Source organism: Dama dama, chromosome 14, assembly GCF_033118175.1.
Source record: "Dama dama isolate Ldn47 chromosome 14, ASM3311817v1, whole genome shotgun sequence".
NCBI classification, from domain to species: domain Eukaryota; kingdom Metazoa; phylum Chordata; class Mammalia; order Artiodactyla; family Cervidae; genus Dama; species Dama dama.
The window spans coordinates 47,379,420-47,395,348 of NC_083694.1; the positions used below are offsets into that span (position 1 = coordinate 47,379,420).

At 57.8% G+C, this 15,929-nt stretch overlaps 1 protein-coding gene across 2 annotated transcripts; it reads left to right on the top strand.

Annotated features, from left to right (window-relative positions):
* Positions 1–10,272: 10,272 nt before the first annotated feature.
* On the top strand, positions 10,273–15,919 carry PEX10 (peroxisomal biogenesis factor 10). Of its 2 annotated transcripts, none has more exons than XM_061160559.1 (6): positions 10,273–10,492; positions 11,433–11,513; positions 11,872–12,272; positions 13,403–13,578; positions 13,677–13,812; positions 14,560–15,919. In XM_061160559.1, exons 1-6 carry the CDS (start codon positions 10,381–10,383, stop codon positions 14,626–14,628), a joined length of 975 nt encoding a protein of 324 aa, XP_061016542.1. In that variant the 5' UTR covers positions 10,273–10,380; the 3' UTR covers positions 14,629–15,919. The 2 variants fall into 2 exon arrangements, with proteins under 2 accessions (XP_061016542.1, XP_061016543.1); XM_061160560.1 differs by having other exon boundaries at positions 10,425–10,492; positions 11,433–11,588.
* Positions 15,920–15,929: the final 10 nt, after the last annotated feature.

Below are 15,929 nucleotides of genomic sequence, written 5' to 3' on the forward strand. Positions count from 1 at the left end.
GTGGTGCCCCTCATTCCAGCCACTCCAGCCCCCATGGGGAGGGTCCCCAGCTCGGCCCTTCCTCCTCTCACAGGCTGACCCCCAGCTAAGGAGGGGACACCTCCCAACTCAGACCTCCAGCCTCTGCCCAGACCCCAGCCCAGATGCCAGTGACAGGCCTGGGAACTGGCCACTGCCCACGGGTGTGCAGTCAGCATGACATCATTAAGAATCAGGCTGAGTAGGTGGGGACGGGGTCACAAGGCCCACTGGACCCCTGTCCCTCAGAGGCCAGCCAGGGCAGGGCGGGAGGGTAGGGGCTGCTGTTGATGCACCAGGAACTACTCCTTGGCAGCCACTTCAGCCCAGCCTCAAGGCTGGGCATTGGCCACTGTAGGCAGGGGAGTCTGCTGGTCTGGGTGTGGGCATTGCCGTCTGCACATATGGGCTTGGCTGGCCACCCTCCAGTCTATCTGGGCCTGTGCCCTGACCCCGAGGCTAGGTAGGAGTGACCAGGTAACATACCCACACGTCTGGGTCCAGGGGCTTCATGGAACAGGACCCACGCCCGGGAAAGGAGGGAAGGGCTTCAGTTGAGGGCAAGTCCTGAGTACGAGTGGAGATCACTCAGCCAGGGCCCGTGTGTGCAGCCTGGGACCCAGCCGCTCTGCCACAGAGAAAACCCCTCCAGGCCCCAAGGGACCTGGGTGCTGGAAGTCACACACTTGGAAAACAACATCAGAAGGAAAAAGAGAGACGTCTCATGGGAGAGACGTGCACGGTGAGTGAGAGCACAGCGTCAAGCGAAGGAGCGGAGATCAGAGGAGCGGCCGACCAAGGCCATGCCCCTGAGCGCTGCTTCCCAAAGTGCAGCCCACGGAACCCCAGGGTGCCCGGAACCTTTCAGGGGCCCACAAGGTCAGAACTGTTCTCACGATTCCTTCTCCTTCCCCGCTCAGATGTGTGCACCAACAGGGGCAGGGGGTAGCGCTCGCTCTGCACGGATCAAGGCTGCAGGGCCACATCCTCATGCCCTGCATCACCACGTGCTCAGGATTGAACAAATGAAAGCCTGTCTCCCTGAGCACGTCCTCAACAAAGCAGTAAGAAGGATGCATCCCGTGAAACCTCAGCTCTGGGTTCGCATCTTTCTAGTTTTCTGTTCAAGACGACGACGAGGGGCTCCCACATGCATGCAAAGCTGCCGCCCCTGAACCGGCCACGGATGCAGCCCACAGACACCGCGTTTTACCCGGAAGAACAGCTGGCCCTGCCGTATGGGTGTGCAGACATCTACCAGCTGCTCTCAAAAACAAATGGAGTGAGTCCGCCACTTCAGAGGAAAAGAAATGAAATGACAAGAGCTGCCGCCAACGCTAAAAAGTCAGAGCTTAAGTGAACATCAGCTTTTGGGGAGAACTCGTACCCACCACTGTGGGTCTGACAGCTTCCCATCAGTGATGGCTTTTTCCTCATGAGATTGGTGGTGTTAATATGGTCTAATGAAATGTGTCAACACTTGGAAAATCCAGAAAATGAGTATTTCCCAAATGACCAAAGCAGGATAGTCCAAAATCATGGTGAAGATCCTTTGCAAGTGAAAACTGGACCAGTGGGTGTTGGTGGAATAGAATCCCTGATGGCCACTGATTCAGCTACAACTTTTTAAAAATATATTTATTTATCTGCTTGGCTGCATCAGGTCTTAGTTGTGGCACAAGGGATCCTGTGTTGTGGCTTAGTTGCCCTGCTGCATGTGGGATCTTAGTTCTCTGACCAGGGATCAAACCCATGTCCCCTCCATTGGCAGGCGGATTCTTAAACACTGGACCACCAGAGAAGTTCCCCTTGGTTGCAGCTTTCACATCTCAACTTCTTAAAGAAGCTCTCATTGGTTCCCTTTTGGCAACTCATTGAAGAATACCCACCGTTACTTGGGCTTCCCCTGTAGAACAGTTGGTAAAGAATCCACCTGCCAATGCAGGAGACGTGGGTTCAATCCCTGGGTCGGGAAGATCCCTTGGAGCAGGAAATGGCTACTCACTCTAGTATTCCTGCCTGGGAAATCCCATGGACAGAGGAACCTGGTGGGCTACAGTCCTTGGGGCCCCAAAGAGTTGGACACGACTGAGCAACTGAACTGAACTGAACTGAAGTGAACTAGCACGCACACACCTGAATCAGAAGATTTCTTCGAATTCTTTACCACAACCAGTAGGGCAGATGGAGCTGTCTTCTCTTCTCTACCCAAACATTACGGAGATTTGCAGCAATGTAAAAAATGTCACTCTTCTTGCTGAATTTTTTGTTTGGAAAAACCGTAGTTATTTCATAAAATGTTATTTATATTAACATGCAATGTGTTGATTGTTATTTTTAGTAAGACTCCATCCAGAACTTTTCTTTTTTTTCTTTTGCTATGCTGGGTCTTCCATGCGGTATGCAGGGGCTTCCAATCACAGTGCACAGGCTTAGCTGCCCCCGCAGCATGAGGGATCCTAGTTCCCCGACCAGGAATCGAACCCACATCCCCATGCACTGCAAGGCAGATTCTTAACCACTGGACCACGCAGGAAGTCCCCCATAGCTATTGTTTTAAACGATCACTTTTATGTTCTTTGTGGAAACTGTCAGAAGCTCATAACCCAGGGTGTGCAGGTCAAGCCTGACCACCAGCTCTCTGGGGAGGAAAGCCCTGCGGGTCATGCTCGCTGATGTCTGTGCTCTAAGTGTGCCTGCCTCGGCCAATTTCAAGCTACGACCATGAGATTCAGGAGCAAGGAGTTGGGAAGAAATGGGCACATTCCATCCCCTGGGATTGCCAGTCCTTAGATGGAACAGACACAGATCCTATCTATAGTAAGAAGTGAATAATTAGGAAGTGCTAAATTTTGAATGTTGATTGCTTGTGTTTTTATATAACTTATATGGTTTATATAATTTGATTTTTTTTTTTCGTTTTTAACATTTTATTTTGTATTGGAGTATAACCAATTAACAACGTTGTGAAATTTCAAGTGGACAGTGAAGGGACTGAGGCATACATGTTGTTGTGGTTGTTCAGTTGCTAAGTCCTGTCCTACTCTTTGTAACCCCATGAACTGCAGCACGCCAGGCTTCCCTGTCCTTCACCATCTCCTGGAGTTTGCTCAAACTCCTGTCCATTGAGTCAGTGATACCATCCAACCATCTCGTCCTCTGTCATCCCTGTCTCCTCCTGCCTTCAATCGTTCCCAGCATCAGGGTCTTTTCCAATGAGTTAGCTCTTTGCATCAGGTAGCCAAGTATTAGAGCTTCAGCTTCAATATCAGTCCTCCCAGTGAATATTAAGGGTTAATTTCCTTTAGGATTGACTGGGTTGATCTCCTTGCTGTCCAAGGGACTCTCAAGAGACTTCTCCAGCACCACAATTCAAAAGCATCAATTCTTTGGCACTCAGCCTTCTTTATGGTCCAACTCTCACATCTGTACATGACTACTGGAAAAACCATAGCTCTGACTATAAAGTTTCAGGTGGACAGCAAAGGGACTCAGCCATACAAGCACATGTATCCATTCTCCCCCAGGATCCATTCTCCCCCAGACTCCCCTCCCATCCACGCTGCCACACAACACTGAACAGAGTTTCCTGTGATGTACATTAGGACCTTTTTGGTTATTCATTTTCATAATTTGATTTTAATAATGGCTATGTTTACCAACCAGCTCACAGAATTACTGAAGAGCTCACAGCCAGCTCTCACCAGCTCTGCCTCTTTGGGGTCCCCAACAATTGTTCAGAGTGGAAAGGGATACAGAGACCAAAAACCTCTGCACCCCTAATATAGATATGAATCCAAAGTAATTGCAGGGGGTGGGAAGGACCCTCAAGAGAGGATAAATGTATACTTAAAGCTGATTCACCTTGTTGTACAACAGAAACCAATACAGCATTGTAAAGCAATTATTTATTAAAAATAAATTTTAAAAAGTAATTACAACACAAAATGTGGAAGCAATCTGTATCCATCATGTCCATCAACAGATGAATGGATAAAGAAGATGTGGTACATAGATGGGCTTCCCTGGTGGCTCAGGGGTAAAGAATCTGCCTGTAATGCAGGAGATACGAGTGAGATTCCTGGGTCAGGAAGATGGCCTAGAGGGCATGGCAATCCACTCCACTTCTTGCCTGGAGAATCCCATGGACAGGGGAGCCTGGCAGGCTACAGTTCATAGGATTGCAAAGAGTCAGACATGACTAAAGTGACTGAGCATGCATGCATGCATGCTACATATATACAACAGAATATTACTCAGCCATAAAAAGAATGAAATAGTGCCATTTGCAGCAACATGGATGGACTTAGAGATTATACTAAGTATATAGAGAACAAACTCGTGGTTACTAGTTGGGAGGAGGGATCACATGGGGACAGAGGACTGGGAGGTACAAGTTATTCAGTGCAAGACAGTCTACAAGGATACATTGTACAACACAGGGAATACAGCCAATATTTTGCAATAATTGTAAATGGAGTATAGTCTTTAAAATTGTATTTAAAAGCTTTTAAGGTGATTGCAACAAAACACACTATGCATTCTGAAAAATAACTAGAACCAAAGATGGGCACTGAACACCACCAGAGCGCACCCTGGGGGTACCGGGTAGGATGAACACGATTGGTCAGCTGTGCGCCAGTCAGTCAAGAGGGCACTGGGTGGCACTGGGCAGTGAGGATGCAGCCACAGCTCCCAAATGCAAGGGAAGACTTGCACAGGGGGAGAACACTAAAGACGCCACAGCTCCCAAATGCAAGGGAAGACTTGCACAGGGGGAGAACACTAAAGACGCCTCATGGGGATCCCCCTCAGCCTGGTCTTGGGGACGGGTCTTGGCAGGTTCCACTGTAAACTGTCATTTTACAGCTCCCAGACAGGCCACATCAGGGAGCCTGTGGATGCACAGGACACCCAGAGCCTCCTGGGAGGGACTCAGCTCCTGATCCCTGGCCTCCACCAGACAGAAGCTACTCTGTCTGCACAATGCCTCGCCGGGTGCTCACAAGAGAAGCCACCGGACCGCACTCCTGTGTCCTGCCTGGGGAGCCCTTGCGGAGCACGCTCACAGCCCACAGGCCATGGTCACTTCCCGACCCTCACACCCCAGGTGAGGAGGCTGCGGGCCTTCAGCCTCTGCTCTTGTACTTCAAAAATAAACATCCCTCCTTGGGGGTGCTCAGCGCAGCCTCAAGGCTGCAGAGGGGCTGTGAGAAGAGCTAGTCATTGGCAGCTACCAGCCACTGTGAGTCAGGACAGCCCGTGCCCCAAACCCAAATTCAGAACCAAGTGGACTTGGAGGTCCAAACCAGCGCACCGCGGTTCCCTCCGGAGCCCCAGCCAGCAGGGGGATGGGGAGACAGGCCACGGCCTCACTTCCCGATGAGCACGAGCTGGGGACCATGCCCGCTGTGCATCCAGCCGCATCCACTCTCCCTGGCCTCGCAGCTTGGTCCACACAGACCTCCAAGCACTGCTGCCCACCGGGCGCCCACTGCCAACAGATGAGGGGGCCAGATAGGAGACATCCTCTGGACTTGCCCTCTCGGCACCACCACTGGAGTCACAGACAAAGCATTTCTGCTGCTGAGAAGCCTGCAAACCCCTGAGGCCTTTACCACCTGCTGCTCCACCTCCCTGCAAACCCTGAGCCACCCAGCCCCAGGCTGCTCACAAGAAGAACCACAGCGAGCCTCGACCCTTAGTCTGCCCCATGCCGCCCACACTGGACACACGTGGAGCCCGTGGTGGGTAAGACTTCCTATCCCCCATTTGGCAGGTGAGGATCCTGAGACCCAGGGTGGTGAGGACCTGCTGAGCTCACACCTACAGCGCAGAGGTGGCAGCCCCAGTGCCCGCCCTGTTAGGAGGACACTGTGATGGAGACAGTGACACAGGGTCGGGGGTACTTCTCCAGGGAGCCTACAGCAGATGAGCTCGCAGGACAGGACTGACCTCCCTGAGACTGTCCACACATGGCACCCCTAGTGGATGCTGCTCCCCGGGCTGGAGTCACGGGAGTGTGTGTGGGTGACCTGTGCCCAGCCAGGGGCCTTTCTCAGGCCACCCTCTTTAGGCCTCCCTGGCCTTGCCTGATGCCCACGGATCCTCCGTCTTGTGGGTTCCCCACCTTGCAGGGTCCTCCCTTTGCCCCCTGGGAGGTTGGAAGAATGGCCTCTGGTCTGGGTGGAGCCCCTCTCTTACATGCCAGTGCAAAACCTCTTCCTCCAGGAAGTCCTCCCAGATCTCCTTTTCCTTGGGCCCTTAGTGTCCAGGCCCTAGTTATCAACCAGCTCAACCCTAGGATGATGGCTGCACTCACACCTCCACTTTCTCCCCAGCATCAGGAAAAACCATCAAGATCCAAATGTGGGACCAGACAGACTTGGGGTTCACCTTGCACTTGCCTTGGACTAGACATGGCCTCTCCGAGCTCAGTCGCAGCTCTGCCACAAGGATGGTACCACTTCACACCTTGGCCCCTCAAGCTCCAGATTCCTGCCCCATTCCCCCTTGAAGCCTGACAGAGGCCCAGGGCCCCAGAGTCCAAGCACCCCATTGAGCCAGGAATCACACTGGCCCTGGCCACTGGCAGAGTCCCTGGCCAGCACCTGTGCCCCGAAATCTCTCGACATTACTTCCCAGGCCAGCTCAAGCCCCAGGCAGCCCCTGTCCTGTCCCCTCTCCCAACAAGCCCCAGGCTGGGCACTGCTCTGGGTCCTGTGACAGGGAGTCGAGGGGGTTGGGGAGGCCTCTGCCCCAGGGGCTGGTGGGAGTCCCAACTCAGTTCTGGGGGGCCACCCTCAGAAGGCAGCTGCCTGGCGGGTAAGGTGTGCTCCCAGCCCAGCAGCACACCAGCTAGAGGAACCTGTTCTCCAGGTTTGTCCCCAGGGAGAGCTGCGCCCTAAGGGGCTGTAGGGAAGGGGAGAGCTGGGCCAGTCCAACCCCACACCTGGGGCCAGAACTGCAGCAGCCCACCCCCCATTCTACCCCCACTTTCCCACCAGGGGCAGCAGTGAGCACCTCTGCTCCACGCCCCACAAAGTGCCTGCTCAATCAAGGACCCAGGCCCGACAGCTAAGCTGACCCAAGGTCCCCAGCCATCTGCGTCTCCCCACGCCACCTCCAGGTTGGCATCTCAGTCTCACTGGCTCCTCAGCCATCCTCAGATGATGAGAAGCACCTGCTCCCTCCATAGGATGTGCCAGGGGATCGAGGGTTCCAGGAAAGGCTCTGCTGGGAGCAGACCACACCTAGTCCCAGGGTAGCAGTGCACCCAGCCAGGTATCCTGCCATGCTTGGAAGACCCCATGCCCTGGAGATTCGGGAGGAGGGGGTCACACAGCGAGACCACCTTGGCAACAATCAAGTGCTGCAAGCTGACCCACCATGCCCCTCCTTCCTTCTCTGGACAGGTATTCCTGAGCTGGGCTTGAGGGCACAGCAGCTGCCCAAGCAAGGTGTGTCCAGTGAAGCTGGTCCCTCAGCAGAGGGACACAGACCAGCTGGCCAACCTGACCACCTGGCTGCTGGGTGGGGCTGGGGGAGGATGGGAGATGAGCAGGGGAACCAAGAGAGTGTGTATAGGGCTGCCCCCCAAGCTGGGCTCAATGAGGAGCCATACAAGTGTCCCAAAGGAGTGACCGACAGTGTGAGGAAGTGACTGAATTAGCAGCGAGGTGAGGACCCCACTCCCATTGACCCAGACCCAGCTCTGCCCAAGCCTGCGGCTGTTGATGCACACAGAATAGGCACTTTATAAGCATCAGCTCCTTATATCTGCATCCCCATTCCGCAGACCAGAAAACTGAGGCCCAGAGGTGTCAGAGGGAGCAGGTGAGTTCATGTAGACGAGGTCACACAGCTGAGGTCACAGCAGGTTCCTGGCTCAGCTGCTTCTGCAGAAAGGGAGCCAAATGAAATGGAGGACATCTGGGCCCCACGCAGGGTCTACACCCGGTTAGATATCTGCCTGGTCCCAGTGGCCAAGTCCTTGCGGGTCTTCCCCTTCCTGTCCCAGGAACCAGAGTTGGTCAGAAGTCACAGTGTGAGGCATCCAGCAGGAGACCATCCCACACCTGGGGCTCCAACTTGCCTGGCCACCAGGGGACAAGGACAGCTGACTCTTGACCAGGCTGGGACTTCCCATCCACCCCGACTTCCTTCTGAAACTGTCTCATCCTCCTCCTTGGCCATGTGGCCATCTCTGCACCCTGCTAGCCTCACTCCTTCTTCTTTGGTTTTGATCCAGATTCACTCTTTAGGGTGAGACTCACTAACCAGTCCCCTGCAAGTCTACCCGCTACCCTGGTGGAGCAGGTGGGCCGATGGCGCCACCTGCTGGCCATTCTGGGCTCTGACCCTCCTCCCAAAAAACTCAAGTCGCTGTAGGGGCCCTCGGACCCCAACTAACCAGCTCCATGGCACGTGAAGACACTGGGGGTGGCCTGGACCCAGCTGGATCCCAGGCCCCACTTCCCTGAGAACAGTCACACAGTAACAGTTTCTGGCCTTGCCTTGCCCAGTGTGGCAGCGCTGGTGGGAAGACCTGGACATGCAGTGCGGGGCAGGGAGGTGGAACCAGCCAGTGGGGGAGGTGACCCAGGTTAGGCCCGCCCCTCAGGGTTCTGAAGGAGCCAGGTGGTAACCCTGAGGAAGGGGACAAAACCTCTTCAAATCCAACTTGGTGCTGGTGGACACTGTCTGTCTGTGCAAACCCACAGGCCAGGGTGTCTCTGGGGCCAGCCTGTTTGATGAGAGTTGGCCAGAAACTAGTGAGGCCTGTGTCTCCACCTGGCCCCTGCCCGGGGGTCCACCCCGGACTACAAACCAAAGCAGTGGGTGGCCCCTGCGACCAGGGTACACAGACAAAGGCACCACTCCAAGGGTCACTGGGGCTTCAGTAGCAGGAGGGACTGTGGGACCACCCAGGTCCTGTCCCTTCCCTCTAGGTGGGGCCTGCCTGCACCTGGTGGAGCCCAACGAGACCTGAGTCTGTCCCCAGGCTGGCTCCGTGCAGCCGAGCTGTGCTTCCTGGGTACATACCCACACTGACATCCATGTGGGAGCAAAAGTGAGGTAGGAGCTGCAGCCCGTCTCAGCCCACACCCTCCAGGCCAAAGTCAGGGCCCTGGTGGTTCCCCTACGCCCTCGGGTCACCTGCCTCCTTTCTCTCCTACCCCTTAGGTCCGAAAGGACAAGGCCCTCTGGTCCTTGTGGGGCGCCCCTGCACCCCCCTCCACTGAGGCACACATACAGATGCTATGATGCTGCAGTTCATGGGGACACAAAGAGTCGGACACGACCGAGTGTTTGAACTGATGACCTGCTCACTTCTCAAGTGACTCAGTGGTAAAGAAGCCCCCTGCTAATGCATGAGACACAGAAGACTCTGGTTCGACCCCTCGGTGGTGAAGATCCCCTGGAGGAGGAAATGGCAACCCACTCCAGCATTCTTGTCTGGAGTATTCCATGGACAGAGGAGCCTGGCGGGCGACAGTCCACGGGGTGGCAAAGAGTTGGACAGACTGAACAAGCACACACACACACAACCTGCTACAGACCCAGAGCCCTTAGGACACCCCAACTGCCTCCTCTCACTGCCCTCTCCCCAGACCCCTCCCGGGGCCCTGAACTGCAGCTCAAGTCCAGCTGTGGCCTGTGCCTGGGCACAGGGATCTCCTAGCTCTGTCCCCTCTGGTGCATGGCATCCCAGTCTCCCCACCCCCCCGCGGCCCTCTTTGGTCCCTGTTCTGATGAGAGCAGTTGAGAGGAGTCCGGGGTCTGCACGTGGGGCAGCCGCCAGTATAAACAACGCGGTTCAAGAATCCGCGCTCCCTGCCCTCTCCCGGGCCCCAGAGCACCTTCCCTGGGCCCACAGGCGCTTCGCGGGGATTAGAGCACAGGGGCGCCAGCGCCCCGCAGAGAGCACTGCAGGGAGCGGGGGGAGACCACAGCCAACCTTACTTCCGGCGCCGGGGGCGGCCAAGTGCCCCACCAAAGGGAGTCAGCACCTGCTGTGGCTCTGACGCCTCTCCCAGTTTCAGGGGGCTGTCCCCGCGGCCAATCCCCACACTGTGCCGCTCACCAGTCCCTGGCTCACCCGCTCCCCCCCTCCAGCCTTGAGTCTGCACCCTGGGCTTCGTTCGCGCCGCTTGGACCCCGCCGTTCCGTCAGCCCCGCCCCGCCCCAGGCCCCAGGGCCCGCCCCAGGCCCCGCCCTCAGTGACGCTCAAGGTCTGCGCCGAACGCCGAACGCAGCTCAGTCATCTGGCGCCGCCGGGTGGGCGAGGCTACCTGGGTCCCTGCGTCGCCTCCCCGTCTCCCGGTCCCCAAGGTCCCCGCGGCCCTGCAACCCTTGACCATGGCTTCCGCGGCCGCCAGCCCCCCGGAGGTGGTCCGCGCGGCGCAGAAGGACGACTACTACCGCGGCGGGCTGCGGAGCGCGGCGGGCGGCGCCCTCCACAACCTGGCAGGTGAGGGCCGATGCGGGGTGTCTTGGGGGCCGTACGGGCCGTGGGGGCGCGAGGCGGGGAGAAGAGCCCCAGGCCCGCCGGTCAGCCCTCTGCAGGCTCGGCCTGACCCTGCGCGCCCCCAGAGGCCTGAGCTGAAGGAAGGAGCGGGTGCTCCGGTCTTTGACCCCTGCTGCAGAGGGCGGGGGTGGGGGCCAGGCAGCAGGCGCTCAAGAGTCCACGGCTCTGCTGACACGAGGCTACAGTGGAGCAGGGGCGTTGGAGTCCAGTGTAGGGGCAAGAGCGTGGGTAGATTCCAGCCGACAGCGGGCTCCTTCGGAGCAGCTGAAGGGAGGCTGGACTGTACACTGGGGCCGGGTGGCCATGGGCCGGCTTTGAGCGTGAGAGGAACACGCCGGATCAAAACAAATGGCCCGTGTATTAATTTTGCTAACAGATTCACTTACTCCATACGAGACACTGCTCTCCGTGCTTCAGAACATTAACTCGTTTTGTTAATACATGCCTGCCTGGAGGACCTGTTGCTATTACCCTCCTCAGAGACAGAGAAATGGGGATCCCAGAGATGTAACTCACCTGAGCTCACAGCCAGCAGTGTGGGAGCTGGGGTTTGATGCTGGTCAGTGGTCTTGGCTTGAGCTCCAGGTCACTGTGTTACACTGCCTGTCCTTGTGGTTCTCTGGGTTCTAGAGCAGTTGCCTAGGTGGATCCTGGAGGGGGCATGGCTGCAGGTGGGTAGGTTCTCAGGACACTCAGGGCCCAGGCAAGGCAGGTGTCAATGGAAAGTGTGAACAGCGTGAGAGTCCAGGGAGCGAGCAGAGTGTGGGGGGCGAGTCAGGGGCTGCAGGGCTGGGCCTGGGCAGCAGGAGCGAGGATTGTTCTGACCCTCATGCCCCACCGCCCCCAGGCCCTCAAGAATAACACGTACAGTTCCTCCTCTTAGGTGCGAAGAAGTGGCTGGAGTGGAGGAGAGAGGTAGAACTGGTGTCGGATCTCGCCTACTTCAGCCTCACCACACTAGCAGGTAGTGGCCACAGCGCGACCTCCTGAGGAGCCCTGAGGACAGGAGAGGGCTGCCTGCAGAGGGAGTTTTCTGAAGGTGCTTCACAGTGTCCCCCAACTGGCCCGCATGCAGCCTCTGGGAAGGAAGGGGCCCAAACCCCTCCCTAGGTGGGGTCCAGGCCCTGAGTCCAGTCCGGGCCTCTGGAAGCCCTGAGGTTCCCTGTCATGTCTGTCTGGGGCTGTTTCTCCACAGCTGAACCCGTGGCCCAAGAGGGGTCCCAGCATTGCGCCCTGCCACAGGGTGTGGGCTGTGAGGATCGTCCTTTGGAGGGGAGGTGGGAACCCAGTAGAGGAGATGGCTGAGGCCCTTCTCCCTGCAGGCTACCAGACCCTTGGGGAGGAATACGTCAGCGTCGTGCAGGTGGGCCCATCACAGCGCCACGTGCCCTCGAAGCTGCGACGCGGGATCCTGGTGGCGCTGCACACCGTCCTGCCCTACCTGCTGGATAAGGCCCTGCTCCACCTGGAGCACGAGCTGCAGGCCACTGGCGACAGCACCTGGCCCTTACGGGGCAGTCTGGCCCCCAGCAGCCAGTCAGGGATGAGGCGCTGGGTGCACCGGTTCGTGGCCACCCTGACGGAACAGCAGCAGGGGGTGCTCCTGCGGGCCGTGTCAGTGCTCAAGCAGAGCCTTGGGTGCCTCCAGCGTCTCCATGTGGCCTGGTTCTACATACATGGCACCTTCTACCACCTGGCCAAGAGGTTCACGGGCATCACCTACGTAAGTAACAGGTCTGGCTCATCTGCAGAGGCTGTTCTTTGGGGACTATGCCCACAAACAGTCACAGGGCCGGAGCTGAAATCCCCACTGGAAGCATGGGTCTTGTCGGGTCCTGTTTTACTAAAAGACCAGAGGAAGTCTGATTTCCAAAAACCCTGACGAGGGTGGGGTGAGTCTGTTTTCCACCGCCAGCACCTGTGGCCACCTTGCTGTATACCTGGGCTCCCGGGCCGTATGCCCACCCCTTCCAGGCCACCCTGACAGAGGGTAAGATTTGGGGACATGCCCCTGAGGGAGACCCGATAGCAACCACAGGGACCCTGGTGCCACCAGCATCCCTGCTGGCCTCCCACCTGGGGAGGTCTGGTGGTCTCCAGACCTGGTGGTATCCGCCCACCATGGGCACTCCAACCCTGCTGGGTCTCAGCTGATGCCCTGGCTTCAAGGTTCATCCGGAAGGCCTTCCCTTGGGCCCCGCCTCCCCAAGGTCTCCAGGCTCTCCCCCACCCCCTCGCCTCCCTTGACAGGGGTATCCAGCGCCTCTACCCCTTCTTCTCCCAGCTCGAGTCCTCACTGCACTTGCAGTACCCGTTACATCAGGTGTCTGCCGAGCTACTGCAACCCACTCAGGGCCTCGGGGTGGCCACGGGGGCTCTTCCTCCACAGATACCAGGGCCCCATCTCTTGGGCTCTGGCTGGTCTGGCTAACCTGACAGTCCCTGCTTCCAGCTAGGGAAGGAGACAGCAGTGGAGGGCAAGTAGCTTCCCATTGGAGGATGTGGCTGGGAGTCCCAGGGCCTTGATACAAGCAGGAGCTTCTGTTTTCGGATGGGGCTGAGTAGTGGATCCGCCACACAGGGCTCCCCCGCTCAGGCCTCTTTGCTGGTTCCTTTTCTGTGAGGCTTAGGTGCCTAGCAATTTCCCCTTCCCACAATGCCTTGCTTGCAACCAGTGACCCGCAGGCTCCATCGCCACCCTCCTTGCTCAGTGCTGGGCTCACCAGGCATTCCTGCGCCCTCCCGTAGCCAGAGGGCAGGCCTTGGCTTAATGCCACCCATGAGGCTGGGCCCTTGGGCTGCTCAGCGCCTCACGCCCTCTGACCATGTGACTGTCCCCCGGATCCCTGACAGCTCCGTGTCCGCCACCCACTCGCAGAGGACCCTCGGGTTCGCGCCAGCTACCAGCTGCTGGGGTTGGTGTCCCTGCTGCACCTGGTGCTGGCCGCAGGCCTGCAGCTCTACAGCTTCCAGCAGAAACAGCGTGCCCGGAGGGAGTGGAGGCTGCAGCGCGGCCTGTCCCACCGCAGGTGCGTGGGGCAGGGCGGGGGCGCGGGGCAGGGGCTGGCTCCCCAGGTGCCCGGCGGGACGCCAGCTCAGTTGTGTCCCATCCACCTACTCCTGCCAGGAGCCATGCAGAGGAGAGAGCAATTTCCAGAAACCCACTGTGCACGCTGTGCTTGGAGGAACGCAGGCATTCGACAGCCACGCCCTGCGGCCACCTGTTCTGCTGGGAGTGTATCACCCACTGGGGCGACACCAAGGTGGGCATCTGGAGTGTGCCTGTCCCCAAAACTGCCTGTCATTTGGGGTAGGGGCTTGTTCCTAGAAGCCCCCAGGTAGGCTGGACCTGGGGCCATGTCTGGAGTCAGGGCACTGCACTGGTGGAAGCTGGGGAAGCTCCGACCCAGAAAGGAAGGCCCTAGAGTCCTAGGGCCAGAGCTCGGCCTTGAGACCTTGGAGTGTGGGGTCCAGCAAGCCAGGGGGCCAGAGCAGGGCACTTAGATCTTAGGCCTGTGATGGTTCCGAGGAGGGGCAACCCCTGGGCCCCTGTGTACCTCCCCATCTCTTCCGGGGGCCTGAGGCCCAGCCCACCTGGTTCCTCAGAGCCCACAGGGCCCCAGGGGTGGGGGTGCTGCAGCCTCCTCCCGGGGTCCAGGCCGCCCTGCAGAGGCCCAAAGAGCACAGGCCCTGCCTCCCTACATGGCCCAGGTGGGGCACCCGCCCTCACAGGAGGGACCCAGTCCCGAGCAGTGGGGACAGAACACTTGAGTTCACACCCCAAGACTCCTGAGAGGCTCTGGGTGGCCATGGTCCTTCAATGGCCAAGTGCCCTCCCCATCCCACATCACCTGTGGCCTGATCATCCCCTTTGGTCACTGTCCCTGCCCTGCGCCCCGACCACTTGCAGTGTCTCAAAAAACGCTTTCTCTAAGAGACATGGGTACATCCCTGTTTTATTGGAGATGCTGTGCTGGGTGCGGCCTGTGACTGTCCCCCACTCTCCCCAGACGGAGTGTCCCCTCTGCAGGGAGAAGTTCCTTCCCCAGAAGCTGGTCTACCTGCGGCACTACCGCTGACCTCTTGCAGGAAGAGCAGTCTTATTCTCGTCAACTTCTCCTGCACAGACATCGAGAAATTCTTGAGACTTTTGTCACATGTGATACCATGCCAGCTGCCAGGAGGATGGGTGCTGGACCTGGACTTGGACCTGGCTAATGCAGGGTGGGTGGGGACCTGCGGGGCAGCCAGTCCACCCTCAGAACGCCCCTCCCTTCCCCAGTCACTCATAGGGCGGGGCGTGACTGACCTGCAGCCGCCGAGCACCAGCAGTTTGCCTTCCCAGCATGATAGTCCTCCAGCCCAAAGACCTACAGACCTCACCCTTGTCACTGGAGCTGGCTTTGGAGGGTGGGAGCACAACTGTTCCCAGAAAGCCAGAAGTTGTCATCAACCCTAACACCTCTGGCACGTGCCATCTAGTGAATGGTCAAGTCTGCTTCCCATTCTAGAACATGGCAATGTGCATTCCGGCCTCACCACAGGAGGGGTCTCCTCCCACGTGGAGCACCTGGCAGGCCCGGCCAGCTTGCCATCACCACTCACCGCTGTGGCCAGCCTGCTTCCTGCCACCTTTGTTATCTTCAGGTTTTTAGATCTACTTAAATCCTGCAGACTGGATTTTGGTGTAGGCACCCTTACAGCACCATTTCCACAGAAGTGCTGGTGTGCTGACACTGTGAGCGGTGCACACACCCATGTGGGAGGGCCTCTTCTCCACGTGACTTGCTGGCCAAGGCCCTCCTCAAGAGGCGGAGGTCAGCCCCAGAGACCGGCTGTGACCGCGCGGGCCCTGCTCCAGGCAGGCAGGAGCACAGAGAGAGGCTCCATGGGTCCTAAGCCCCCCTCCTCACACGGGCACCGAGTGGCTGCAACTTCCCATCGAGTCTCACACCAGTGCGCTTACCGGGACAACAGTATGAAACAGGTCTAGAGCACGAGCACTGCAGGTGCCACGGCCTGGTAACGGGCACCGATCCGAACGTCATTTACGTGTGAAGTTTAAAATTCAGGGTCAGGTACACAAAGATCTTCATGTGGCCTCTTAAAAGCAAGAGCTGCTTACTTCACATTTGCAAAAACTGGCAAAAGAGAAGCCACGAGGGGAACACTTGAGGTCCAAAACTGAGACAGATGGAAATGGCGCTTGGAGCCGGGAGTCAACGGTGTGGCAGTGTGACTGCCTCCCAGGGCGGCTGGGCACCCCACAGGCCCTCATGGTGCAGGAGCTGTGGTGGGTTAGATAGAGACTACACGAGAGCGGGGACATTGTCTTTAATAAAGTTGGAATTAAAAAGTCACTTAGTAAAATGTTTACGAG

Excerpts from the sequence above, each read along its gene's own strand:
- PEX10 (XM_061160559.1), top strand. The coding sequence starts at position 10,381 with ATGGCTTCCGCGGCCGCCAGCCCCCCGGAGGTGGTCCGCGCGGCGCAG. Across the intron at positions 12,273-13,402 it reads GGTTCACGGGCATCACCTAC|CTCCGTGTCCGCCACCCACT; the intron begins GTAAGTAACAGG and ends GATCCCTGACAG. Across the intron at positions 13,813-14,559 it reads CCCACTGGGGCGACACCAAG|ACGGAGTGTCCCCTCTGCAG; the intron begins GTGGGCATCTGG and ends CACTCTCCCCAG.